Source organism: Nymphaea colorata, chromosome 3 (genome assembly GCF_008831285.2).
Source record: "Nymphaea colorata isolate Beijing-Zhang1983 chromosome 3, ASM883128v2, whole genome shotgun sequence".
Classification (NCBI taxonomy): Eukaryota; Viridiplantae; Streptophyta; class Magnoliopsida; order Nymphaeales; family Nymphaeaceae; genus Nymphaea; species Nymphaea colorata.
In genome coordinates, this window is record NC_045140.1 from 5,006,876 (window position 1) to 5,033,658 (window position 26,783).

General features: G+C 36.9%; 2 protein-coding genes across 4 annotated transcripts; one reads left to right on the forward strand and one right to left on the reverse strand.

Moving 5' to 3' along the window:
• The first annotated feature begins 1,899 nt into the window (after window positions 1-1,899).
• On the forward strand, window positions 1,900-7,796 carry LOC116249754 (pentatricopeptide repeat-containing protein At5g06540-like). 2 transcript variants are annotated; one of them, XM_031623005.1, is made up of 4 exons: window positions 1,900-2,074; window positions 2,232-5,332; window positions 6,034-6,196; window positions 7,419-7,796. In XM_031623005.1, the coding sequence occupies exon 2, from the start codon at window positions 2,452-2,454 to the stop codon at window positions 3,919-3,921; it is 1,470 nt and encodes a 489-aa protein (XP_031478865.1). In that variant the 5' UTR covers window positions 1,900-2,074; window positions 2,232-2,451; the 3' UTR covers window positions 3,922-5,332; window positions 6,034-6,196; window positions 7,419-7,796. The 2 variants fall into 2 exon arrangements, with proteins under 2 accessions (XP_031478865.1, XP_031478863.1); XM_031623003.1 differs by having other exon boundaries at window positions 2,232-4,444.
• A 1,691-nt stretch (window positions 7,797-9,487) lies between these two features.
• On the reverse strand, window positions 9,488-25,409 carry LOC116250765 (serine carboxypeptidase-like 2). Of its 2 annotated transcripts, none has more exons than XM_031624688.2 (14): window positions 25,362-25,409; window positions 22,803-22,948; window positions 20,974-21,050; window positions 19,850-19,972; window positions 19,580-19,682; window positions 17,713-17,750; window positions 16,631-16,729; window positions 16,350-16,430; window positions 16,108-16,257; window positions 14,204-14,275; window positions 13,585-13,712; window positions 11,826-11,939; window positions 11,654-11,699; window positions 9,488-9,812 (listed from the first exon to the last, which is right to left on the reverse strand). In XM_031624688.2, exons 2-14 carry the CDS (start codon window positions 22,930-22,932, stop codon window positions 9,729-9,731), a joined length of 1,245 nt encoding a protein of 414 aa, XP_031480548.1. In that variant the 5' UTR covers window positions 22,933-22,948; window positions 25,362-25,409; the 3' UTR covers window positions 9,488-9,728. The 2 variants fall into 2 exon arrangements, with proteins under 2 accessions (XP_031480548.1, XP_031480547.1); XM_031624687.2 differs by lacking the exon at window positions 25,362-25,409 and adding an exon at window positions 23,817-24,115.
• Between the last annotated feature and the right edge of the window lie 1,374 nt (window positions 25,410-26,783).

The window sequence follows — 26,783 nt, forward strand, 5'->3', positions numbered from 1 at the left end:
CGTCTCAATGTGTGATTCTTTGTCTTATCTTAATGATAATGTGAAATGATCGTAATTTGGGATACTTAAAATTGGCAAGATCTCATAGGTAAGTGGTCTAAAGCCTTAAAAGAAAATTACATTTAGTCCTACATGCTGCAGCTTGTAGCTGGGTCTGAGGCCTGGTTGCTTAAGGTATGTTCATGTAATCTACAAGAGGAGCGTGCCAACTGAAAGCACATCTTGAGTAGCACTTGATTGTATTAAGCCTGGGGCTGCACATGAGCTCCAGCTTGACTCTACTCGACTCAAATAACTCAAGCTTGAACTCGACTCCAACTCGAATCGAGCTCGACTTGACAATACAACGTTGAGCTCGAACTCGACTCGCTTAACTCATTTATCTTAAGTGTGTCGTGTTCCTCTTAACTAGTTTAACTCAATTAACTTGTTTAGTTGCTACTCATTTAATTTATTTTTTTTATTATAATTCAATATTCGTTGTAGTCTATCTAAGTCCAGTTTAAAAGAGTCAAGTTACTACAACTCAAACTCGACTCATTTAATATTTTGAGATTTGAATTCGAGCTCAACTCATTTATAGACGGGTCGAGTTTTAACAAGCAAGTTTGAGTCGAGTTCGAGCTGACTCATCTCGTCGTGCAGCCCTATTGAAACCTAATTAAGCAGGACATGGATATCCTATCTTTATGAACTGATAGACTGAAAGAACGAACCATTGAGTGAATTGTGATTGAATGATCGAACAAATAAGTTTAATGAGATCTAGCTTACCCATAGTAGTATGTGATTAGTATGATTATTAGGAGACGTGAAATTGCATTCCACTAGTAAGTTCAATTAAAAAATTGTAAAGATCGGCCTGGCCAATAACATAAATAACATAGGTTGTAGGTGAGATGCACGTACAAGTACAACCCAGGTTTTGTGTTCATTGGATAGCATAATACTAGTGCTTCTTATGCCCTAGGTATCTATTGTATTTGTTGGTTATCCGTCATGTGAAGGCTCAACAAAATTTATTTTTCAGGAGGCAATTAGGAGAGCATGCACTCGCATTCTAGCGAAGAGAGTGTTCATTGTGCTGGCCTTCAAGATTGAAGTTTTTCATTTTTAGATTTTGGCAGTCTTTTACAAAGAAAATGTGAAAATATAAGTAAGGCCGTAGTGTCAACTGAAGGTGTCTATATATATGGTTTGCACATATGAAACGAACAACCCAAGTTTTGTGTTTATTTTAGTCTGCCACATTGCGAACAGTTTATAGTTACTGCTACGTTGCCAACAGTTGATATAGGCCAAACTGCTATAGGTTTTCACAATGTGTGTTTAGCACTGCAGACATGAATAAGCTTCAATAGTTTGCCAAATAGTTACGTTGCATGCTTTTACTTAAATCTTGTTCAGCTTATTGCTGCGAAAATAAATAGGGTGCTTAATTCTGTTGTTCACATGATTTGAAATAGCATGACGGAGGTTTATCATTTTTTTTAATTTAGGACTCGAGTTTATTTTAATTCCATTTCAGCAAGCGTAGAAGTTGTTTATGCTGAGATTGGAACTTTTCTCTGATTTCTGTTGTGGTTTAATTGGTATGTCTTGATTTTAGTTTATTATAACCTTATTTCAATCAATTTTTGCAGAATTTTTTTCCGTAGTGTTATTTCTTAGGTTAATGCAGAATTAGAGAATCTTTAAGATGGATTAGTATAGGATGCACCATATATTGTATTAACAGTTCAATCACAGTGATGTCATATCAAGCTTTGTTACCCAATAAGCAACAGGTTTGTGTGATTAAGTTTTGTTTTGTGGGAATCTGAAGCCTCCTTCCCAGATTTGCAGTGAAGACGCTTCTTCATTCTTCTTGACACTTTTAGCAGCATGTACGGTGGGAGTTGCACTGAGAACAGCTGGTGGTACGAAGAGATTTAGCAGATTATGTGATCTCTCAGAAGCTTACAGTAGATCTTGCGTCTCACAAATTCTTCGAAGTGATCTTACATCCTTAAATTTGTTGGATTTAACCATTTATTTGGAAAGCTGATTGGACAGTTTATGATCAACTCATAAGGTATTTTGTCTCTAATTTATCACAAGAGTATCATACTTTTTTCTGATAATTAGGAAAGGAAGAGATAAATTTAAATAATTCTTCTGATATAAAGAATGCAGGAATACGTTCTAATACTTTTATCTTACGCGTGACTCGACTGAGGTTGTCATGGCAGGTTCGTTTCTTGTCTATTTTGAAGAGAAGCTGGACTCATATTAAGAAATTTTAAATAGATGGTCGCTTACATGAGTTTTGAAGAAAATCATGGTATGTCTCAATAAATTGTTCCAGAAGACGGCAGTTTTTTAGTTTTGATTGGTTCCCGAGATGCTGCTTATGACAAAAAAGAGAAGAACAAGAAGAAGAAGAGGAAAACGCTGGGGTAGCAAGAAAGCATGGTATTGGCCCTCCATGGAGTAGAACAGACCCTGGTTTCTCTGCTACAGAGTTGGTGCACCAACCTTTACGTTCTCAAGCCCATCCATGCCCGTGTCTTCAGACACCAACTCCACCACCCCACCACCCTTATTGCCTCCAAGCTGCTAACTTTCTGTGCCATCTCCCCACGAGGTGACATCCACTATGCAAGGCTCATATTCAGACTTCTCGAGGACCCAAACATCTTCTTCTACAACATCATGATCAGGGGTTATGCTGTGAGCAAACATCCTGCAGAAGCAATGTCAATTTTTAAACTAATGAAGCAGAAATCTGTCAGCCCGGATGGCTTCACCTTCCCCTTCCTTCTCAAGGCTTGCTCCAGGATGTCCTCGACCGTCTCAGAAGGAGAATCTATTCATGTGCAAGTAATCAAGTGCGGGTTTCAATCCTACCTGTACGTTCAGAATGGTTTACTTCACTCGTATGCTGGAAAGGGTGTAATTTCTTCCGTACACAAGTTGTTTGATGAAATGCGTGATCCGGATGTGGTTTCTTGGTCCGCCTTAGTTCTTGGGTATGTGAAAGTAAATGACATAGAATCAGCGCGCCAGATCTTTGACAAGATGCCTCATAGGGATGTGGTTTCTTGGACGGCTATGATCAACGGCTATGCAAGGTTAAGATTTGCTAAAGAGGCACTTGAGTTGTTTTATCAGATGCAATCCACTGGCATCAAGCCGGATGAGGTTACTATGATCAGCGTTATCTCATCATGTTCTTGTAAAGGAGACCTTGAACTCGGGCTGGGCCTCCATAAATACATTGAAGATAATGGATTTGGATGGATGATCTCCCTTTGCAATGCTCTGATTGATATGTATGCTAAATGTGGCTGCATTGAACGGGCACAACTGGTTTTTGAGAGAATGCCCCACCGCAGTTTGATAACATGGAATTCAATGATATCGGCCCTTGCAGTGCATGGAAGAAGTCGAGATGCTCTTGCCCTTTTTGAGAAGATGAAGGGAGTCGGAGTGAGGCCAGATGGAGTCACGTTCCTAGCAGTTCTATGTGCGTGCACACATAATGGGTCAGTAGATAAGGGGCAACAATATTTTGAGAGCATGAAGAAGGATTATTGCATTGATGCTGGTATTGAGCATTATGGGTGTATGGTTGATCTTCTTGGCCGTGCAGGCCTCTTGGATGAAGCATATAGACTTGTGGTGGGCATGCCAATTCCCTGCAATGACAAAGTGTGGGGAGCATTATTGGGTGCTTGCAAGATCCATGGCAATGCCCAGATGGCAGAAGACGTCTTGAGACGATTGATTTTATTGAAACCAGATGAAGGAGGATATTATGTGTTATTGGCTAACTTATACATTGAAATGGAGCGGAGGGCAGATGCAATGAAGGTAAGGCAAGAAATGAAAGCCCGAGGGGCCAAGAAAAATGCAGGTTTTAGTAGCTGGATTGGGTAGCAAGAGCGAGGAATAACTTTGCTTCTGATCACAAGATGGTGGGTCCACTAAGCATATTCCGACCTTTATTATATATGTTGCTGAGATGTTTGATTTTTCCAAATCTCCCCAGACATGCAAGTGAGACACTGTCCTCGTTCCAAGATAAACTTCTATGAAATGCTTATTGTGGTACTGAGCACCCGAAGAGCATTAGACCAGTTTCTCAAGAAGATGCAGATGTGAAAGAAAACAGAAATGAGCAAGCTTGATTCCTTCACCTTCTGCTTCCCTTACAATGTGTGCCTAATCTGCTCTAACTGGCAAGATCTGCAGGCATGCACCAGATGGATTATGAATGTTGGTGGTTGGTAGACATGGTTGATAAAAAGTTATAGAATTTCCTGAAATATGCATGCAGGAAAATGACAGTGCCATATGGACCAATCAGCATTCGTCGTGGCATGTGAACTCTGGTCATTCAAAACAATTAGTATCTACAATGAGTCAATGGTTATGAGGTTGTCCAGAACATTCACGTGAGGTTTGTTTTTAAAAAATAGTCTCAATATTTGTTTCTGCTTTCTTTGACGTCGCATCTTGACTCTTTTCTGCACGTTTGCCAAACACTAAGGGAATACCTATTTGGTGATATGAGAGCTGGCACTTACATGAACCCTTTCTCCCTACTTGGGCAATTTGGTCAGTCTTGTTGTGCTCTTCAACTGTTTGATGTTATGGTTGAAGAAGGATGCCAACCTACTACAGAAACTCCATACCACATTATTTCTTGACAGTAAATTTTATTATTGCATTTGAGCTTGCAAAAACTGTTGAGATAAACAAGGAGGAAGCTGAGCTGACCAAAGATCGTGCCACACATTTGAATATGGATAAGGCCAAATCAGATAGATGCAATCAGTTGAAGATTGACAAAAAGTGAGAGGGATCTAGATGCGTTGAAAAAAAAGGATGAGGATGAGCATAGCTGTAGAAATGATAACAACAACTGTGAGTCTGTTGTACGAGATATATCTTGTAAATCATGTGAAAGAAAAATGCATCTACCTTGCCTCTCCCTTGTTGATTGAAGATAGATAGGGGAAAAGGGAGAGAGAGAGGTCCTATAGTGGACGTAGATCATACATTGGGACCGAATCAGTCTAAATCTTGTGTTGTCTTCCATGCTTATTCTTTTGTTTTTCCTTGCTATCATTTTGTTATTGTCATAACATAAGATTCAAAGGCGACTTACTCTTCAGCATTTGTTTGGTTTTCTGCTGCTCCCATTGTGCAATGGAATGCTTTTGCCTCTTTGGTGTCCATCAAGTTAGATTGTAACAACTTCCTTCTCTGGCGTTCACAAATTCAGTCTGTGATGATCAGCCAAGACCTTATGAAGTTTGTCGATGTGTCTCATCCTGTAAGGAAGGTACTAATGAAACCAAATCCTGCCTATGCCTTGTGGCAATGCAAACGTCAGCTCACTTTCGGCTGGGTCAAGGTGACAATGACTGAGGCCATGCTCTGTCAAATCCTCAGTACCCTACTGCCCATATAGGCCTGGTTCATGTTAGGGAAAGCCCATGCTTCTTAGTGATACTTGTATATCTTCTAGTTAAAACACAGTCTTCAAAATGCTAAAAAAGGAGACAAGAAGATTGCTGCATCTCTCAATCATATAAAGTTTTTGGCTGATTGATTTGTTGCCATGGGTGAGATTGTGAAAGAAGATGACTTGGTTTATATACGTTAAATGGGTTATCCATAGAATATGGGAGCTTTATTATTACTGTTTCAACCCTTCAAAAATTTCCATCCTTTCTTGAACTGTATGATATGCTTGTTACTATGAAGTATGAACAATGCCTAGACCTTTTGAATCCTACATTGTTGGTCTCTACTGAAAAATACTTCAGTGGTCTTCTCTCAGCAAGATAGAGGCCGGGGTTGGTTTAGATGATGAGGTTGTTCCCATGGTGTGGGAAACCAGTCCAGTAATGGCTCCTGCAATTTCAAACAACTAAATAGCACTAAGAATGGTCAAGGAGAATAGAACTAGGTTGTGTCTCAATTCTGTGGCAAGAAAAACAATACTTCTAGGGTTTTTTACACTATAGTTTTTTGCTGCAGCCATGAGCATGAATTCAAATCCATCCTGGGTTGCTGATACTGGAGCCTCACACCAGGTATTGGGTTCCACCACAGTCCACAGGCACGACTGAGAAACAGGAAAGCAGTTCTTCACAAGGCCTTGTGATCTGCAATGGGTCGACTTTTCCGATAGCAAGTAGGGGTGAGGTTCTTTTTGGACAACTGGTCATTTAAATTGAATAATATTTTACATGTGCCTGTAATTTCACAGATTTTAGTTTCAGACTTTCAGTTGCAACTTGCAAGGTTTTTGAAATGATAATGGTTGTTATTTTGAGTTTGATTATACTGGTTTCTGAAATGCCAAACGTTATTTTCAAAGAGTTCTCTTGTTCAGGGAACTTTCAAGGATGGGCTTTACAGATGGCCAACAGAGGATCATGGACCCAACTGCTAAGTTTTTTGCTCATACTGGTAGTGATGCTTCAGAGTTAAAATAACGTTTGGCATTTCAGAGTAGGACAGCCAAACAATGAAGTTGTTGAGTGCTTGTGAAAATGTGAATCTGTTGAACGAGATATATCCTGTAAAACATGTCAGAATGGCTAATAAAAAGCTCATCTACCCCTCCGCTGTCCTGTTGATCGAAGATATATACATATACATATACATATATATATATATATATATATATATATATATATATATATAGAGAGAGAGAGAGAGAGAGTCCTTATAGTGGACGTAGGACATACATTTGTGACTGAACCATTCTAAATCTTGTGTTGTGTCTCTTGCTTTTTTTTCTCCTTGCTATCATTTTGTTATTTTCAGAAAACGCTATAGGAAATGTGTGAAATGACTCAGATGGCCACTAGGTAACAACCATTGAAATTGTGTTTGTGAAAAGCCTGGTGTACGTGTAGTCTTGTTGTAAAAATGATAGCTAAAAGTTGTATTATTGCAGTTATACATTCATCAAAACTTATTTGATAGCAATGATGTTTAACTCGGTCATGTGGATGTAAGACATACTTTTTTATGTGTTCAGAATTGTCATATTGTAGGACATATTGGAGGTCGTGTTTGGCAAAGAAAAATTACCAGATTCTTAACGTGTTTGGTTCACAAAGAAACTGCTAGGCAATCATAAATAGAAACTATTAATGACCCAGCGCAGTTGTGATGAACTTTGTACCACTTGATCTTTTATTTGTTTATTTATTTGTTATCTTAAAACTAGAACTAGACTAATCTTCATCCTTGTTATCGTTGTGAAATATAGGTTCATCTACTCATATTCCCTAATTAGCAGAGTCATCTGTTACCTGTGCATTTACTATCTTGTCCTAAATGTGTGATGTCCTGGATGAGTATATGGTCTGTCAATTGGCTTAATTTTGTAAATGTTTCCATTTGTTCAGGTACTGTCAGTTCTCAAGAGATCAATGGAAGCTGGTGCATCTAGGACAGGTACTTTCCTTGTCGCCCAGTTGGCCCACTCTTTCGGGATGCTATTCCCAGGTGCCTTCTTCATGTGCATTTTGACACCAAATCCTTAAATTTGTTCTGTGTGTAACAACATTTTCCAACAATAGCTGGGCTTACACGTAGACTCGCCCACTAGCCTACATCCACGGTCTCTGCAAGCACTCTCTTAATCGTTAGAGGCTGCAGGTTCCGCTATATATGTAATGAGAGTTTACAAACGGATGGATACTCTTGCCGACAATGGATCACATTTTTTGGGCTTGATTTGGCAAGAGTCTCTTTATCATGCACAACACCATATTTATCTTCTACTTTTTTACCTTTAGAAAGGTCTATTGTGATAGACACTGATATCCTTGTGATTGTCTATCTCAACCCCTTGCGCCTTGGAAACCTTTTTTTTTTGGGTGGTGAGTCCACATTTGGCTGTTTTTTTGCCTGCACTTGTGAAGATCTTGTCTGCTACTTCATGAGCAGTATATGTAAGGTAGCATGTGAACAGCACGTCTTCAGTTCCATTCCCACAGGTGCTACTCCCCTGTGCCTTATCAAAGGTTGTGTTCAATTATAAATCTAATTAGTCCGATTCAATGAAAACTTGGAATCCGGTTGATAACTTGTAGAATTCTAAAATGATAATATAGATTCTCTTATCAAATTCGATTAGCACTAGCCCGACCTTGGCTTCTGTATTTCGGATCCAATCCACTGATGATATTCCCCAGCTATATGATTCTCAAAGGGTTTGGATACCTCATTTTGCCAACATTGACATTGGACTAGCAAAGGCGTCTGATGTTCTGAATGATTCTAGGCTAGAAAGCAAATGTCACTGCTCTTGGTCAACTAGGAAACGAAGTTGTAAATGCCAATACGGATGAGATGAAGGAAAAGTTTGGAGCAGAAATACATATACACGTGCATATGGAGTATAAAAGCAGAACCTGCATAAGTTTGCATACAGAAGCACATAGAATTTGGATGGTAGAGATTTTACCTGTTTCTGCATGCTTGAGAAGGGCGACACATAGTGGCAGAGTTAGAAATTTTTAGCTAAGAGGCACTATTTTAAAAATTCTCATTCCTCAAGGGCATATTATATATATGAATGTACAACTAGTAAGCCAAATTCGAACGCAGTCACATGGAGCTTGACTCGAATCACAAAAATAGCGGCAGAGTTAGAAATTTTTGGTTAAGAGGCACTATTTTAAAAATTCTCATTCCTCAAGGGCATATTATATATATGAATATACAACTAGTGAGCCAAACTCGAGCGCGGTCACATGGGCTAAATTGGACTCAGCTGGTTCAAGATCATGTAGCTTGTTTATATATATATATATAAACGAAAACCACAAAAATGGTGTTAGAATTCATAAAAAAAATTACCGGCATGTCGAGTCAAGCTCGTGTAACTTGAACTCGATTCATTTATAGCTTGGGTTTTAACTCAAGCTCAAGTCGAGCTTGCTCAGGTGAGTTCGAGTCAACATGAAGTTGGCTCAACTCATTGCGCATCCCTAATTATATATATATAAGTAAACAGATAATTTTAAGGCATCTATATAAAACTAAATAAACAAAATTATGGGGCTGATGTGGGCTGTAGCTCCGCTATTGGTGACGCAGATAGATGAAACCAGTAGCACACCCATAGATGAGCATAAGTGCCGGATGCTGCGGATGTGCAGTGATTAGACTTCAACTGGATTTTAACACTTGATTTTACCGTTCTTCTGCATCAGTGCACAATCAATGGGAAAAAGGAGTAAATAAGGCATATGTGATAGCCCACAAAAATACGTATTTGAAAATAAAAACTAAAATGTGGAGATGGATTAATGGTCTTTGCTGGCACTGCTGTGATAATTCTTATTATCTTCTACATAATTTGCAGAATCACAATTTTTAGTGCAACAGAAAGTCTAATTAGATTTTCCAAAACATCATTCAGGTGTGTGACATTAGAACGGTCATGTGTGTGCTGCAAATGTTCACCTTGTCATCCACTTTGAATGTTTTCACAAGTTAGAATAACCTTTATTACCACTATATGAACTTTTGTTTACAAACAATGTACCAATTATTTGTGGAGTTTGAAAATCTATATGAACTAGAGGTGAAGTGATCTTTTTTGCATCACCAAGTTCTTTATTTTACATTAAGATTCCAAATATCATAATTGCTTTGAGCAGCCAACAGCAACTTGAAGAGCAGAGGCAGCTGAGAGTTAATGGCTGTCAAAGTCGGCTGTGGGAAAGCCATCTTTCCACCATGGCGAGACACTCCCTTGGTTTGTACTCTGGAGCTGTGTGACCTCCTCCCTGCATACACAGTAACGTTCAAAAGTAGAAAAATGACTTCCATCTAATCTGAAAGAGAGAGAGAGAGTGAGGTGTGATGCTTAGTGTGGGAGCCATGCATGGGTTGGTGTAGGCAATTTTTATTTCATATTATCACCTCAGTGTGGGAGTCATTTACGGGCTAGTGTGAGTAATCTTTATTTTCACATTACCATGTTCAAATATTTCCTCTGTTACTGTTATATATATATATATATATATATATAGATAGAGAGAGAGAGAGAAGTCTCTGAATATCTATGAATGAGCGGCCCTCCAGAAAATTTTATGCGTCCACAACTGGTGATGATTTCCCAAAGAACGAGCTTGGAATTTTTGTAAACATCAAAATATATTTTGCACTGTGTACTACTATGAAAAGACAAGTGTAAGCTTGTGTGGGCAATTTCCTCACGGATTACATAAATTACTTATTTATATATTAGTAGGTAATAGCAATTTATTTAGGCGCCATTTGATTATTGGCACGCACAATGATGTCCCTTCAAATATGACAATTTGTGAAAGGTGGCCCCTCTAAAATATTTTTCTGGCACTGACTGTGGTGGGGGATTGTACTCATCAATGTCATTTACATATTCTTATGTTCTTTCAAGCTTCCAGCACACGTATACAATATTTTAAAATATTCAAAATTAAAAGTAACTAAGTGGTTTTTTTAAATTTAATTAATATTTTGGGTTTTGCAATGTTTTCGTGAGAAAGTTAATAGCGGACTCGTGAATATTTCATGATTTTCTCTTCGTACAAATGTTCTAATCTTTGGATTTCCAATTTTTTAACAAAAAAATCTGATTATTAAATTACCCTCACTATATATAAGCCCAAGGAATGGGGCCCATCGATATTTTAATGGTCATAAAACCTTGACCATATACATTTTTGAACATGAAGCTGCCCTTGATTAACAAAAAACAGCTCATAATATATGTTTTTTTATATAGTCCAATTCATTAATGCTTTTTATTTTTTCCAATATTCACATTTCATAACCTCATGAATGAATTTGTCCTTAGTGAACAAGAACCTAAGATCGCAACTTGAGAAGAGAGACATGGACATGAAAGTATATATCATGTCAAATGTAAATGGAGATATAAGAAACAATACCATGTCAATTAAACTTATTTGAATTTCTTCATGCCACATTTGCATGCCTGGTATTCTACTGTAGCGATGAAACTAAAATTCAAAATCTCAGAAAAACAACAACGAAACAAGGATGGAATTATAATGCTAGGTTCTTTTTGGAAAATATGGCATTTTAGTTCCAACATTAAAGTTTCACCTAAACAAGCAGTCGCAGAGCAAAAAAAAAAAAAAAAGGGTTGGAAGAGCATTTGTTTAATAGTTATATTTGGTGGGGCACTTTAATATATATATAAGGATAAATGTTTAAAGATGCTTGTTTAAAACTAAATAAGAGGGACTGACATGCGCAACTGTCCATAGCAGTCACCAAGTGGCGGACCGCCACTGCTTTTTTTCTGCCTATAGCAATTTCTTTAAAGATCTTACGGTGTTTTCTTCCCCTTTGATGGTTTTAGTTATAGTTAGCAATAGAATTTTAATTCCACGCAGATTCAAACATGGAATTAAAATATTTAGAACAATAGTTCCAGATAATCACATACAATGTGGTATTTGGAACCTCAAACTTTTTGCTCCACCGAACAACAGTTTGGTATTAAATCCTTAGCATATGAATACCAAACATTTTAATGCCAAGCATTCAAACGTGACCTCATTGTTGCTCACATAATAAGAGAATCACCCGGGATTTATATTAGTTTATGGATTACCTTCAAAGTTGCGAATGTGACGTCATGATCATAGCTTATCGTGAATCTGCATAAACAGAAAAGCAAGAACTAAGACACGTTTCCATTTACTTGATTAATGGTTAATTTATTCTCATCAACCTTGGTGTGGAAAAAAGAAAAATGAATTAAGTGCTTGGTTACATATACTTACCCTGCTATTTGGCCATCGACCCACCAAGACCTCCATGCATCATTGACTGTGTAATTCAAAGAAGCAACCCATCGCCGGGTCCCGACGAACGGAACCGCTGCATCATGATCGCCGCTGTAACATGGTATCAACCGGTTACACACACATACGCTGCCCCACGCCTGCAATATCCGCCATCGATCACCCTCCTAAGACGATGATCGGTGACGGAGCTAAAAATTTTTTATTAAAAGGTAATCTAAGTTTAAGTCTGAAATTTTAAGAGTTACTCATATATAAAAAATTAAACTGAAAATTAACAAAGTTTCTACATAGTAAATTTTGTTGGCTGGTGTGGGCAATTGCCCACACCATCTAGTAGGGTGCTGTGCATGGAGGGCGTATATATATATATATATATAAAACTCTTGAGTGCATGACTTATAAAAAATCATCTTCGCCATTGATATTTCTAAACTGATAGAAAATTAAAGAGAAAAATAAGTTAAGATATTTTAATCATTTAACATTAATTAATAACTTTTGTTGCGAATGAGGGCCTGTGTTGGCCATGAGAAGGAGAGATTTGAAAGACAAAAAGAAAAAGGAAAACTTGTGTTGTCTAATGCTCGATGAGAATAGTCATGGTCGAAACATGGAGATAGAAGAAAGGTTTGTGCATCGACTCCTCTTTATTAGTGTGCCGATCAAAGTCTATCGTCGGTTTGGTTTTTGTGGGTACTATTCTTTTAAACTATAAAGGGTAGATGTGTGACTCTATTTTTGACAGGTATACTTTTCTACACTTAGATTCTGAAATAACCTTGAACTCAAGAGACAGAAGACATGAAGAAGCCGAACGAGAAGTGTGCATCAACCTCTTTTTGCTAGTGCACTGACTGATGAAAATCCTTTTTTTTTCAATTATTGAGACTGTTATTTTTCTAAACCATAAAGGATGAATGTGTATAAAGGATGAATGTGTGATACCCTACCTAATGGTATGTCACTGCACACCTTAAAAGCAGTGAAACGAGAGAAGGACTTCGACCTTTTTGGGTTATTTCCTTCCTCCCCACTTTTTTTTTTTTTTAAGCAAAATGCAAACTGAAAAATAAAAAACTATAGTCCATAACTGTGCCTTTAATTGGGACGGTCCTTTCAATACACATCCAACTGTTTAAATGGTTCCATTTTAATCTTGGCTGTTAAACGCCTCATTCCATCAACATAATTGATGGTTCACCAGTGCGATGTGAAAAGTTAAATTATTTTAAACTCACGTCCAATTTAAAAAGTTATCATGAAATCCAAGTAAGCCTGAGCGTCCAGCCAGGCACTTGGTACCGGGACCGACTCGACACCAATTCGGCCCAATAAAAATATTTTTTAATATTATTTTGATTGACTTTTATATATAATTAATATTTTATACATCACACTGGTATAATTAATTATAATAAATATAACTAATTGTATAAATTATTAATTATATAATTATTATAATTAATTATAATAAATATAATTAATTGTATAAATTATTTAATTATATATAAAAATCAATCAAAATAAGCCCAAGCTAAGGTTTCAAGCTGGACCCGAGCTCAGGTTTTGGATGTCGGGCCGACTTGATGCCCCTGCCTAAATACAAGGTATATATTAGATTTTAATTAGAAGATTTCACAAACGGATATTGAACAATAACTCTTACCCATTATCAAAGTACTTGGAGAATTGAGCAATAAAATAATTGTAATTGCAATGCGGAAACGTGATTTACCTATAAACCAGTAGACGGTAGCCTCTACTTGTAAGATCCTTGTGATACTTGAGTGCACTCTTCACATCTTTGTGATAGCTGCGTTGGATGATACTCCAGTTGCACCTCACCCATTCTTCTATTGTGTCCTGCTAACCCTTAGCTTAGTGACTTTGAAAGCTAATGCATGCCTCTCTCTCTTTCTCTGTCTGTCTCTCTCTAGAATTTCATCTTTACAATGGTAACGGCAGAGTCAAAAAAATTTTATTAGGAGCGTGAATCTATACTTTCAAAATTTATAATTTCTTAAAATATTTATGGGCTAAATGATTTTTTTTGCAAAATTACATGTAATTTTTTTCTTTTTTCAAATTTTGAGAAGAGGCTCCTCCCCTAGTCGAACAATCGTACAACCAATAAATAAAAATTTTGAAAAAAAATGGTAGAAACCCCAAATTTTCAAAAATTTTACAAGGGCCCGACAAAAATTTTAAAAAGGTTAATAGCTAAATTTTAGATTTCTAAAACTTGAGTGGGGAGAGGTTGGGGGCATGGCTCCTGCTGGCCCCTCCTTCTCTTCACCCCTGTTATCTGTGTTTGTGTGTGCATGTATGTGGGTTTTTTGCTTTTTGTACATTACCTTTGGGATGTGCAAGGCATCCCTCACGCTCTCATCGTTTGCCCAATATTCCAAAAGAGAGTAATATTGTTCCTGTATGAGAACACTTTATGTAAGTCAGCATTTCAATGTTCATACACATGCACACACAAATACACACAATTTTAAGTAGCTTTAGGAGGTAGGTAACAAAGAACAAAATTATATTTAAACACGGGCAGAGATGGGACTTTTGTTTTAGGATGGCCAAATGTGTAGGACAGGGACCAGTATATGTTTTGAAAATTCTTACGGGGCCAGAATTTATTTTCAAAATATATTGTAGGGTAAATTAGAAAGTTGCAAAATTTTAGAAGGGAGATGCCCCGAGGCTCTGCCCCTATAATTAATAGATAGATCTTCTCTCCGTCTCAGGTCGTCTCAGGTCCATAGGTCTTCTCAATTGGAATATCTCTTATATGGATAATACACATTCTATTTGACTGAGCTTAATTCTAATTGAAGCAAACAATGGAGGCCGGTTTGTTCAATTACCAAGAGACACTGAATTCTCTTATGTATAGGCCCTCCTGAAAGGAGAAGGAAGCCTGCAATGCCAACATATCTAATTCACCGACGCGGTAGTACCAATTTTGGGAGTGTTCAGTGCCAAAGTCACTGAATGGGTAAGTCGTTAATCCCTAACCTAAAACTGTCTATGGAATGTACTTTATCTGCTAAGTTATGGGCAAGTATTTTACCAGCATTAAAAGACACCTTTAAGAGGTCATTTGGCATGAGGACATTATGGGAGTGTCTTATGAATCTACCTTAGCGTTCTTGCTTTCAAACGACCTATAAAGTACACATTTTTATGAACGTTACGTTCTTATCCCAGAAAATATGGGGTGATTATGTCCAGATACCATGTTTTCTAAAACAATATTATAATGTTGGTATAACAAGTGGTTTAAGAATGTAGATTCCAACAACACAATGTTTTTCATATCAAACACCTTCCCAAGGTTATGGACCTAGTTGATCCCCTAACTAGTCTTTGGTATGGATAGCCAATCAAACATGCCTTAAAGAGTAGTTTCCTTATTGTAAAAAAAAAAAAAGAAGCAAGTCACAATGTTCTACCATTTTGAATTTGAAACGAATGCATGCGTCCAGTAAATCTGGAAGATAGCCAATATTTTATGATTTATTGCATGTCTAATGTTGAACCCAGTCCAATAGCTGATCGCGCCTATAAAGTCTCATTCTTTATAATTCAAGCTTATCCCTATTGTACAAGGCAATGGACAAAGAGGCGAAGCCAAAAAATTCTCGCTAAAGGGGCATTAGGTATAAAATTTAAATTTTATAATAGCCTCAATGTATAAATGAGAAAAATTGCTCAGAAATATCAATAAAAAAGTAAAAAGTTTATTGGGGTATATGTGGCAAGTGCCCACACGAAACTCATACCCCGCCTCGCAGGGACGGAGCCAGAAATTTTTCATAAGGGAGAGGGGAGGGGGGGGGGGGGGGTGTAAATGAAAGTTTCTAAATTTTGACTAGGATTGAAATATCATTTTTCAAAATTTTGATAGAGAACAGGAGAAATTTTTTTAAAAAAATTTTGAGATGGGGCCAGGGCCCATGCGGTGTATCTTGGCTCCACGCCTTCTGCCTCGGACCCTTTCATCCTGAATGCGATTTGCACATCCCATTATTAATAGTCCTATAGTTATTAAATGTACAAAACTAGTGAATTCAACAATTTTTAATATGATCAGATTCACCAAGAACACCCTACGCCAAACATTAATTCCTACTTGACTTGCTGTTCATACTTGGATTGATTTTCTTATCAAACGTGACCACGGAGATATAACACAAGAATCATGCGCAAGATTATCCAAGTAATTGACACCCTAGAGAAAGAGAGAAAGAGATACCCGGCAGTGCACCGAAGGAACAAAGGACTGTGGCAGCCTCAAAATTAGATGAGAATCTATTTGCGCGCCATAGCTTCTTCTCATGTTGGGGATGAATGAAAGAAGGCAATTGGGCTCTAGGATGTTGTTTGTGTTTATCCCATTCACACACTGCAACTTCCTTTCATTGTTAATTGTGATTGTAATAATCTTACTGACGAAGGCTAGGAACCCACATGAAATAATATTGCTCATTAACTGACCTGATTGACTGCATAGATGTTCTTAGCGCACTCGGCGTTTCTTGCAATGTCATACCTTCCTCCACAACTTTGCTCAGCTTCCTATCAGATTTGCAGTAGAAAAAGTGATTATTCTTTGGTGATTTAAGCAGACCAAGCTCTTTATTAGATCAAAACCTTGGTTAACATTATAAATCACCAGTCCGTTCAACACTTAGACATGGAAGTTCTACTTCCAAAGTTGAATGAATTGATTCACTAAAAAAGTTTGGAGTCAGATTAGATATGGAAGCTTCACCCACCTTGTACAGTTCTTCTGAAATGAGTCCCATGCCATATGCAAATGGCACAAACAAACCATCAAATTTGTGGTCAGTGTACGGATTGCCGAGAATATAACCCTACAATACATTTTGTCAAGATTGAAGCCGTTCAACACATTCGTCAATATTAACTCATTATTACTTGAACATGTAAGAAAAGGTAGCTACCAAACCCTCATATATCAGAGTTTCATGGTAATCGTCTACGTTTTTTATTATAAGGAGACAAGACAGTAGATATCCAGTTGTAAATAAACTAATTAAATTGTTCTTTTCAAGAGTATGAAATGCCTCTCAAATGATACACGTGGTTCGTTTAAGGAAACTCATTTTTTTTCTCTTTTCTCTTTAAAAGGATACTAAAAAACAACATTACTTCTAAATTTAAAACTTAATTTCCATGTCTGAGTCCCTTAGAATCAATAGCCTAGATGATTCCATCAGGTCTGGTGTTTACATGTTTCCATACACATATACACACACACACACACAAACAGGCTGACACCATTGTGGTTGGATTGCTGAAGCTTGAAAAATCATGGCTACTGAAAAAAAAAATTTGATTATGGTATAGATTTTTCATATTATAAACTCAAGCTTGTACAGTTAGACTACATAGTTGGGTGGTCACATTTTTTTGAGAAGGGCCAGGATGGCCAATTAACTGAAAACTTCTTCCCGTTATAAATAATAAAGTTAGGAGATTTGCATTACTACAACCATAACAACTTAAGTATAATTAAAGCAAATTGGGAATTAGGGTACCCCTTATGTAGTTTGCCCATTGAAATTTAATTATTCATGTATCAAACTATAGCCAATTGTTCATGAAGACATAGCTTCAGAACAATGATTTGGAATGTGCACGAGACTGTCAAAGTAACTTGTTTCTACGTCAGTTCATGATATGGATATACTGCCTTTGTTTAGGAGATTCAAAGAAAAAACCAGTCTTGAACCTACTTGAGAGTTGTAACGAAATAGCTTCAAGATGCTCTGTGAGAAAACATTGAGATTCAAGAAGTCCAAATGACAAATGAATTTATATGAATGATACGAACCTCGAGATTCACGAATGGTTGATACCCTTCTCTGTTTCCTGCAACATGCATACACATTGGTTTCATTTGATCAATAATGAATGAAAATGCATAATTTTCCTGCAGGGACTTTTTTTAATTGAAACGGGAAAACACACAATAACTCTTTTGACTACATTCAATTGGAAAACTTGATTGCCAGCCCTAAATCCAATCTATAACCTTTAGGGTCCATTTGGCAAATGAAAACTATTTGAAGAATCTTGAACACATTTCAATGTGTTATATGAATCTGTCCTAATTTTTTAGCCATATTTATAAAAAAGTTACATATTATTCTGTTTGCCAAATAGACACTTAGGAGTATAAGTAGCAAGTCTCTTTTATGCACATATACACATATATTGGGTGTGATATAAGACCTGACTGAATATGGGAACATTGGTAAACTAATGCATAGAAAACTATGTAACTCTTTTTGATGAAAATCCACAAGGGTGGTTGCAGACTCCCAGTTTCATTGCCAAGTGATAGACGTTAGGTTACAGCCATGAGCTAAATCTACTATCTCATAATGGAAGAGAGGGCCCGCCTCTCTATCACTTCTTTATCAAAATAGATATAATAAAAATAGAAAGCATTTACCCATATGCCAGTAGATTCTAAGCTTGGGCATACAGGCAATCCAAGGAAGCCTATTATTTAAGCTCAACATTCATTTTATTATCTGTAATAGTTGATGCATCTTCTGCATTGCTGGTTCTTTCTTTCTAGGTTAGTTGTTGTAGGTTAATGCTATGTTGTTATCCTGGGGAAAACTATAATTTTCAGGAGATGTCCAATATTATGGTGCTTTTATAATTTATTTTGCTTATACTGTAATCAATAGGGATTTTATGTGTTATGGATTGCTTGAAAGAGACTTTCCATTAGGTCTATAAAATTCAATTTCTTGTTGCATCCATCTTTGATATAAGACTTCAATAGTGTTATTCTCAATGCCATTATGTTTCCTTTGGAGCTAACTGATAGAGTTCAGCAATTATGGCTACAGACATGATTTTAAGCTGTAATCTTTCCTTAGTTTAAACATATGCATATGACTGCCTAGTTCAGATTTTTAGCTTCGCCACTAATTCAGCATTTAGATCAGTAGCTTCATCTTTCATGGCAAGTAGGTGTACTCTGCTAAGCCATTTGCTTGGGGCAATACCAAAAGATGAAGTTATTGGTGAGAGACCAGGTTGTTAGTTTGATTCTTGTGGGTGCTATTCTTCCAAATTGCAAAGGATTATAGGTGTAATTTTTAAGTTGAAGGGAATAATTATAAGTTCAACCTGGTCTTGACATAATTTTAGACCCGAGGGGTAGGGGGAATGAGAGGAGGCTTCGGCCTCTGACTCGGGCAATAGAATTCCCTCCCGCTCACCTAAAAGTCATTCACTTATTTATATATTGGTGCCCCTTAGCTATTACCATAAGATGGTTGGGCTGGTGGTAGCAGTGATGTTGATAAAAATGAGGTGGTCATGATCAGGGCCACAAATAAACTAAACATGAAAATGGAAATGAAAAGGAACTTGATAGATCTGGCTATAGTATATGGCCCATTTGTTGTCAGTGTACCCATGGAAGTAGCAAGTGCATTGATAACCAAGTGAACAATGATGGTCATCCTCAGTCAATACTGACCATGACATTATTGTAAAGTTAAACAGTGTAATATTTTGTGGTTTTTGTGTTCTAAGGTTGGGTCAATCCTTGATCTCTTTTTGCTAAGGCTGTTGGTGGTCTTCCCTTTTTCTTTAAAAAGCCTATTGGTCTTAATAAAGGTAGAAGGTCTCAACCCCAAGCAAGTGTCTTACTTCAAGTGTAGAGTGTTACTTACCATTGGCAATTTGCTGGACCAGAAAAGGAATTGGTCGGCCGGAGTATGAATCTCCCGCAACGTAAAATGGATTTGAACGAAACTCCGGGAATTGGTGCAGCCACTGATACCAAAAAGGAGAAGAATGAAACTACATGTACCTAATCATGTATAATTAAATTAATCTTTGTGCTTGGAGCAATGAAGCAGAGGTAAAACCAAGGTGTGTCAAGAGATTGTCGAAATCATAAATTGAATTAACAAATCCTTCTCTCTCTCTGAATTTTTTACCTTCACCAAGAACATGTAATTGTCATTGCTAGCTTTGAAGTCTCCTGTCAAATAATCTTCTTTGGTGTTGGAATAAGAGAAGCCAGTTCCAGTAGGTGCATCCAAAAATATGACATTTGAAACCTACAATTGCTTTAACACAATTTAGAGCAATATATTTGACACTCAAAATAGAGACTGGCCACTACCAGCCCCCACCCCTAAAGAATAACACATATGTCAATTAGAAATGATATTTTGACATAAAAGCATGTTTATACGATTACTAGTGCAAAAAGTAATGTTGAAGAGATAAGATGTTTCAATTTTTGTGTTGAAAACTGATTCTTTTTTCAGGAGAAGTGAAAATCATTTACTAGGATAAATTTGATGTAACTTAAGTTTATTTCTTTGTATACTATTAAGGGTACTGCTTAATATGTGAATATATCAAGTAAAAATTTCAATTCTAACTTTATCAACTAAATAAATTACACACGCAATATGAAAAATCCATGAATGGAAAAGGAAAAAATGTTGACAATATATATATATATATATATATATATATATATATATATATAATGATTCTCGTTATCCTGTGTCACATCTTCAAATAGCCAGGCCATCCATCTAAAACATATAGATGACTGAAAGAAAAACAAAAAAAAAAGTGTGAACTATTAGTACATGATTAAAATGTCTCGTTCATTTTTTTCTCTTAACCTTTTATTATGATAGATCGAACAGTCATGATTTGATTAGATAGCTGCTGACTCTAAAAAGCCAAAGTCATATATATATATATATCATGTTTCTCTTTTTTTTTTCTATTAGCCATTTATCTTGGTAAATTGGATGCTCTTTAAATTGGATGCTCTTGATTTATATATATATCTTGTTATCAGCCTACATCAGCTAACACGAGTAGGTTTCATTTACTATATATTTACGTTGCATTGGATTCAACATGGATGTCAAATCCCAAGAGAAGTGAAATCCACAACAGTTGTTCAACATCCACCTGTAACGTGAATCTTAAATCCATACTGTGGTGTAGATCCACGGTAATCTTAAATCACCGCAAATGTGCACGACGTTGTTGAAGATAAGATTTGAACGGAGGAGAATAAGCGGTTGCTGACCTTGGTCCACGAGTAAGGATTGAGGACCAGCCGAGGCAGACTTCCATTGTACTCTCTCTCCTCGAACTTCATCGGTCCTGCCAAAAAGAGGGCGACAAAAATCAAATCAGTAGAAAACAACAGCTCTTAATAGAACTGCTGTGTCATGTCCACATCAACACCGGATTGCACGATTTTCTTTTCATTATCTTTTTACTTTTGTTTTTCTGCCACGATTTTCTTCGATCCTCAAGGAAGAAGGAAGGCCTTTCTTCGGACAGCATCCCTTTACCCAATGAACTTTTTATTTTATTAAATAATTGTATTTCATCATTAATTTTCTAACAATTGATGAAGGATTCATTTGATCGCATGGGGCGGTTCAATGTTACGGTTCCCGGATTGTTAAAATGTAAAAAAAAAAAATCAGTAAAAGAAAAGTCACTAGATTGGCATATTAGCCACTGTTTATAGTACTGGTTTAAATTTACTTTAATGATGATTTATAGTCTTTTTTTAGCAACAATTTTTAAAATTTGATCTGTCCAACAACTATCACAAGCACTCACTAGTGTGTATCATTTTTAAAGTTTATATTGCAAGATGGGAACTGATATTTACAAAAGTACCGTGGTTGGAAGGGGCCATCACACCTAAAACGCCTAAATTAAGAAGGCGTTTGATGTATGGAATATGAGGCTTCCATTATTCCTTAGGATAGGAGTCAGGAATTTTTTTATGAGTGGCACTGTAGCAAAGATTTATCAGCAGAATTTCAAAGATACTGGAAGCACTGGTAAGGATTCATTACCAGCGCAGTTTTAGCGCTGACTCGCTTGGGTCCTAACTCGTGGCCTAGTAAAAGGACGATCCCAAACAAACTCAAGCGATTCACGAGCCACTTGCCGAGTTGGCCAACAATGGGACCAACTTTGATGCAATGGGATACTTTTTCCTTTGGTATTTTTGAGCTTTTTAAGGATAATCTAGTCATCAAAAAATCGTTTTTTTGCATTAATTTTCTAGTCTTGTCATTGTAGGGAGGCTGGTGTAGTACTCCTTATTAAGCAAGGTCTCATAAGCTTTTCGAGTTCTTTGTAAAATCACTCACAAAGCATGTGAAAAGCAATTTTCTAACATAGATGAGAACCTCAAAAGAGTCGTCATTCCAGATCCACATCCTCATCATCAGAACCTTCATCACAAGCTGCGATGACGAGAGGAATGGGAAGCTTCTGCTCTCCTCTGGGGAGGGGTTTTAGAGAGGGAGAGGTCAATATTGTCAAGGGTAGCCCCTCGGTTGACAGATTCCTCAAAGTCTGAGGCATCTGATGACCCAAGGAGCTGCTCTCGATGTGAGATGGGCAGCTTTGTCGTAGAAAGAAGGATAGGCTTTCAAAAAGAAGACCAGACACAGAAGAAACAAGAAGAGAGGGCCTCTTAAGGAAGGGGAGTACTCAGCACTTTTAACTCCTTTCAACTGTACCAAAACCATAGCCACAAATATTGTTTTTGAGTTATAAATGTTTTTGTACCAGTATAAAACGAAAAAGTTGTTTGTTATGGAAAAAAAGGAACTGAAAAAACATGGGGTCATTTTTAAAAATTGTTTTTAGTGTTCTGTTGGCCTAAATAATGTTTAACGTTTTAAATTTTCAACAATACGTGTTTTCTGTATTACTAAAACCATGTGAGGAACCCGGTTTTATCATCAGAAATAGTTCCGAAAAGAAATTATTTTGATGCTAAATCAATTTTCTATCACGCTTTCATCATCATACAAAAATTAGACCATCTAAGCACCTGAAGAAAAAATCTGCCAAGGAAAGGAGAAGGGGATGCAGAGTTACCAATTTCTAACACAAGTCCACTAAATGCAGAACAGCCGGGGCCTCCAGTTAACCATAGCAGAAGGGGGTCCTGTGCCGGGCTGTTCTCTGACTTGATGAAGTAATAGAAGAGGTGGGTCTCCTCTCTCATCCCAACACTTATATATCTGCAATACAGAATAGACCAAAAAAAGGAAGAAGCAGAAATCAGATCTTCTTAATCATCATGCATCATTTTCTATTTTAATCCAGACCAGAAGAAACATGGTTCCTGGAGCTTGCTGTTAATTTTGTTTTATTTTTTCGGATCTGCTTTCTTTTTTGGTTTCCATTTCTTCTAGTGAGATCTCCGTGATGTCCCACTCATCTGATTCAGGTGATTCCGGAATATAATTAAAATAACAAACAGTGCAAGCTCGCCGGAGAGGATGACGTACAACAAGGTTTTGCTAATGTTCAAATTAAGGCCCACCAACGTGTAGCAGGCGGCACAAATCAACAAAATCCAGCAAGGACCTGTTGACCTGGAAACTGTATGACAGAGATGTGGAAGAAGATATAGAAACACAACCATTTCTGTAAAGTTTCAAGGGGATAAGGAATGAAGTCATGCTCAGTTATCCTATGAAGTATGAAATCCATCATCCTTTTCCAGTATAACCATACGCTGGACTAAATGGAACCATAGACGTTCCACAAACCAGTCCTGTTCTGAAAGTTGCCGGTCGGAAAGTCAAAATAGCGGACAACGGAAGATTGTCTGCTATATCAAACTAGAACGGCCTCAGTTGGAGTTAAGCAACAACCATATAAATAAATATCCTTCTCAGTTCTTTTCACCAATATTAAAGCTAGATTCCCGCTTTGAAGTAAGAACATTTTGTGGTAGTGTTTAGCCGGCCTCTAATTTCCGGCAACCATTGCCGGAAAAAGGCTAAGAATACATAGAGCTGATTACAGAGTTGAAGCTTATAGGATGAGCCGCTGGTAGAGAATGCCAGAACCAGTTGCTTGTGTGAAGTGGGTGGCGCTTACCCAGTGTACAACTCAAATGGCAGAGGTCCATCAAAACCTGGAAGGAACCTGATGAGTCTGCTCGAGGACGCATGTGCAGCAGCTATGTCCTTCCATGAAAGCACTAAAAGAAGAACTATGTAAAGGGCAAATGGCAAGAACTGAGGAAGAGTTCTCATCTATCTGGACTAATTGTGCTTCTTATTCTTTCCCCCTAAGGAAAAAATCTCCGCAAGAGTTGCCGCCGTTCGCTTCTTTCTCGCTGCCTTTCTCGCTTGAGGAGATATGGGAACCTTTAGACCTTGTCAGTTCTAAAAATCAACAAAAATATTGCTCTTCAAGGATTTTATGGATGAAGTGAATTGAATGAATGGACTAAAATGAACCACATCTGGTAAAGGCACTCTCAGTGTCAATGTTTTTGACCTTCTCAGGTTCCAGGTTAAAAAGTTCAAAATCTTAAGAAACCTTTCACCAACAAAACATTTACTAATAATACATTTCACCCATGTAATGCCTCACTTTAATGGTTATTGTGTACTTAAACATTGCGAGAAAAATTAAAGGACTTAGGGTTGTTAAGTGGTTAGTTGTTCCAGTTTTTAGCCTCTTTCGTTAAAACTGAAGCTACAAAGTAGCGGGTTGAAATTTGTCAAACCAATGGCCAAGCTCATTGTAGAAGTTGGTCGCATTGTTTCAATGGTATCAAAGCAAGATTTACCATTTAGACTTAGAGTCACACACACTGATGTGTTTACTTTAGGGGTAAATTGTAATGCCCCACTTTTAAATTTTAATCTTGCATCAAATATTGTGAGAAATTTTGAGAGACTTATAAATTTATTGTCCTAGTTTCTAGTCTTTTTAAGATGAACTTAAAGTCATTGAAGGATAGACTGGAATTCATCAAACCAATGAGATGCATAATGTTTGTACAAAGAAATATTTAATTCATTATTCCTCTTTATTTGAGCTTTGTTTGATGATGTCAGAATTGTGGAATTTTAGATTTTTTATGAAATGAGAATTGCATTATCAAACAAAGAGTTGATTCTTGAATCATAAGCTCATTTTTTAATCAAAATTCTAAAATTGTGATTCTATCTTAGAGAGTAGAATTATGATTCCAGAATTTTAGAATTTTTTCATCTCTTTGGGAACATGTCATGATGGTTTCCATTTATCAATTTTAAAATTTTCATTTTTTATTTGTCAAACATATACATCATTTTTAATTCAGAAATCAAAATTCTATACTATCAAACACAAAGGGAAACTAAAACTGAAAGTTTCATTCCAATTACATTTTGAGGTGGAATTTTGTTTCTGGAATCTTAATTATAGATTCAAGATTCCAGGCCATCAAACGCCCCCTAAATGTCTTCGAAATTATAATTTGTTTCTGACCTTGTACCTTTTGACTTTTTGCATCTCATCTCAAGTTGTCAACTCTTTCCATAATTCTTTTCATATAGAACTGCCTATAGAGCTCAAATGTATAAGATGAGCCTCAGCTAATAAAGAAAGGGCAGAAACTGTTGCTTATCTGAGGTGGGCTGTGCTTACCCAGTGTACAACTCAAATGGCAGAGGTCCATGAAAGCCTGGAAGGGCCCTGGTGGAGGACGCAGTTGCAGATGACACCTTCCATCAATGTACCAAAAGAAGAATTATGTAACGCGTAAATGGCAGCAACCGAGTAAGAGTACTTCTCATCTCTCTTTGTTGTTTTCTTCCTCATCTTTTCCTGTAAGAAAGAAATCTTCGTAAGAGTTTCTGCTGCCGCCTCTCTCTCTCTTCTCTCTCTCTCCTTCGCGTAAGTAGAGCTTTGAAGAGCCTTTACAGTTTACACCTTGTCGGTTCTCAACATTATGCAAAAAAATGGACCAGCTTTTAACTTATTAGAATTATATATATATATATATATATATATATATATATAGAGAGAGAGAGAGAGAGAGAGAAATTGAATGGTGATAAGAGAAAAATAAAAAGAAAAAGTAATGGCCATTTTCGTTTAGTTTATAACTTTTTTTTTTTTTTTTTTTTTTCAACTATCTATCTGCTTTAGATGAACAGCCTTGATTACTTAGGTGACTCTAAACATCAGAGTCACCTTAATTTACAACTTTTTTCCCTTTTTTTTTACATATGTGTGTGCGTGTTTCACCCACCTTGTCTGATTAATCTCAAAACAAAGAGATATAAAAAGAGATATACTCAAGAAATGGAGTTACAGAAATTTGTAAAAAAACTTGAGGTTGAAAGCATGCTATAGTTAAAATCTATTCAAACTATTTGAGAAATTTATTGTAAAATTGAAAGTGTGTAGATGAGCCATGAGAGCCCTCTCCTCCACAAGCATGTATATAGGTCTGCTATGAATGCTCCACAATAATTTTTAGGTCATTACAATGTTATTTTTCAAATTTTCAATAAACCCCAATATATTTCCACCACTGAAGGGAACGTGACCAAATTCTCGACATAGGTGATTCGTGTCACAGCAATCTCATCATGACCATGATATCCTGATGCCCCAACCACAGGCAGAGGGTAGGCGGGCTGGCAGGCGCCACTGTCTCCCATCAAAGTTTTGAAATTTATAGTGATTAAATATTTTGAAACATTTTGTTCGGCCCAGTAATTTTTTTGAAAAATATGGGTTGATCCCTGTTAAAAATTAATTCTCAAGTTTTTTATTTACTGATTGCACGACTGTTTGGACCCTGTAAAAATGATTCACCTCTGCCTTTGCTTTTGCTTTTTAGATATTTTTTGTCGCCTTGTCTATCAATTCAGTTTTTTTTTTTTGTCTTTAGTTTTCATTTTTGTAGGGGACATCAAGGGCCCGATAGTCCTTCAAGAATCTAGATGATCAATCAAGAAGGCTCAGAGTTGATAAGAGATGAGAAGATATAGGGCTGTTCAATGAGTCTAGCTAACTGGAGCTCGACTCGAACTCCTTTGATAAACTCGACTCGTTTAA

Excerpts from the sequence above, each read along its gene's own strand:
- LOC116249754 (XM_031623005.1), top strand. The coding sequence starts at position 2,452 with ATGGTATTGGCCCTCCATGGAGTAGAACAGACCCTGGTTTCTCTGCTA.
- LOC116250765 (XM_031624687.2), bottom strand. The coding sequence starts at position 23,974 with ATGAGAACTCTTCCTCAGTTCTTGCCATTTGCCCTTTACATAGTTCTT. Across the intron at positions 19,973-20,973 it reads ATCCTTACTCGTGGACCAAG|GTTTCAAATGTCATATTTTT; the intron begins GTCAGCAACCGC and ends AAGCAATTGTAG. Across the intron at positions 13,713-14,203 it reads ATGCCTTGCACATCCCAAAG|GACACAATAGAAGAATGGGT; the intron begins GTAATGTACAAA and ends AAGGGTTAGCAG.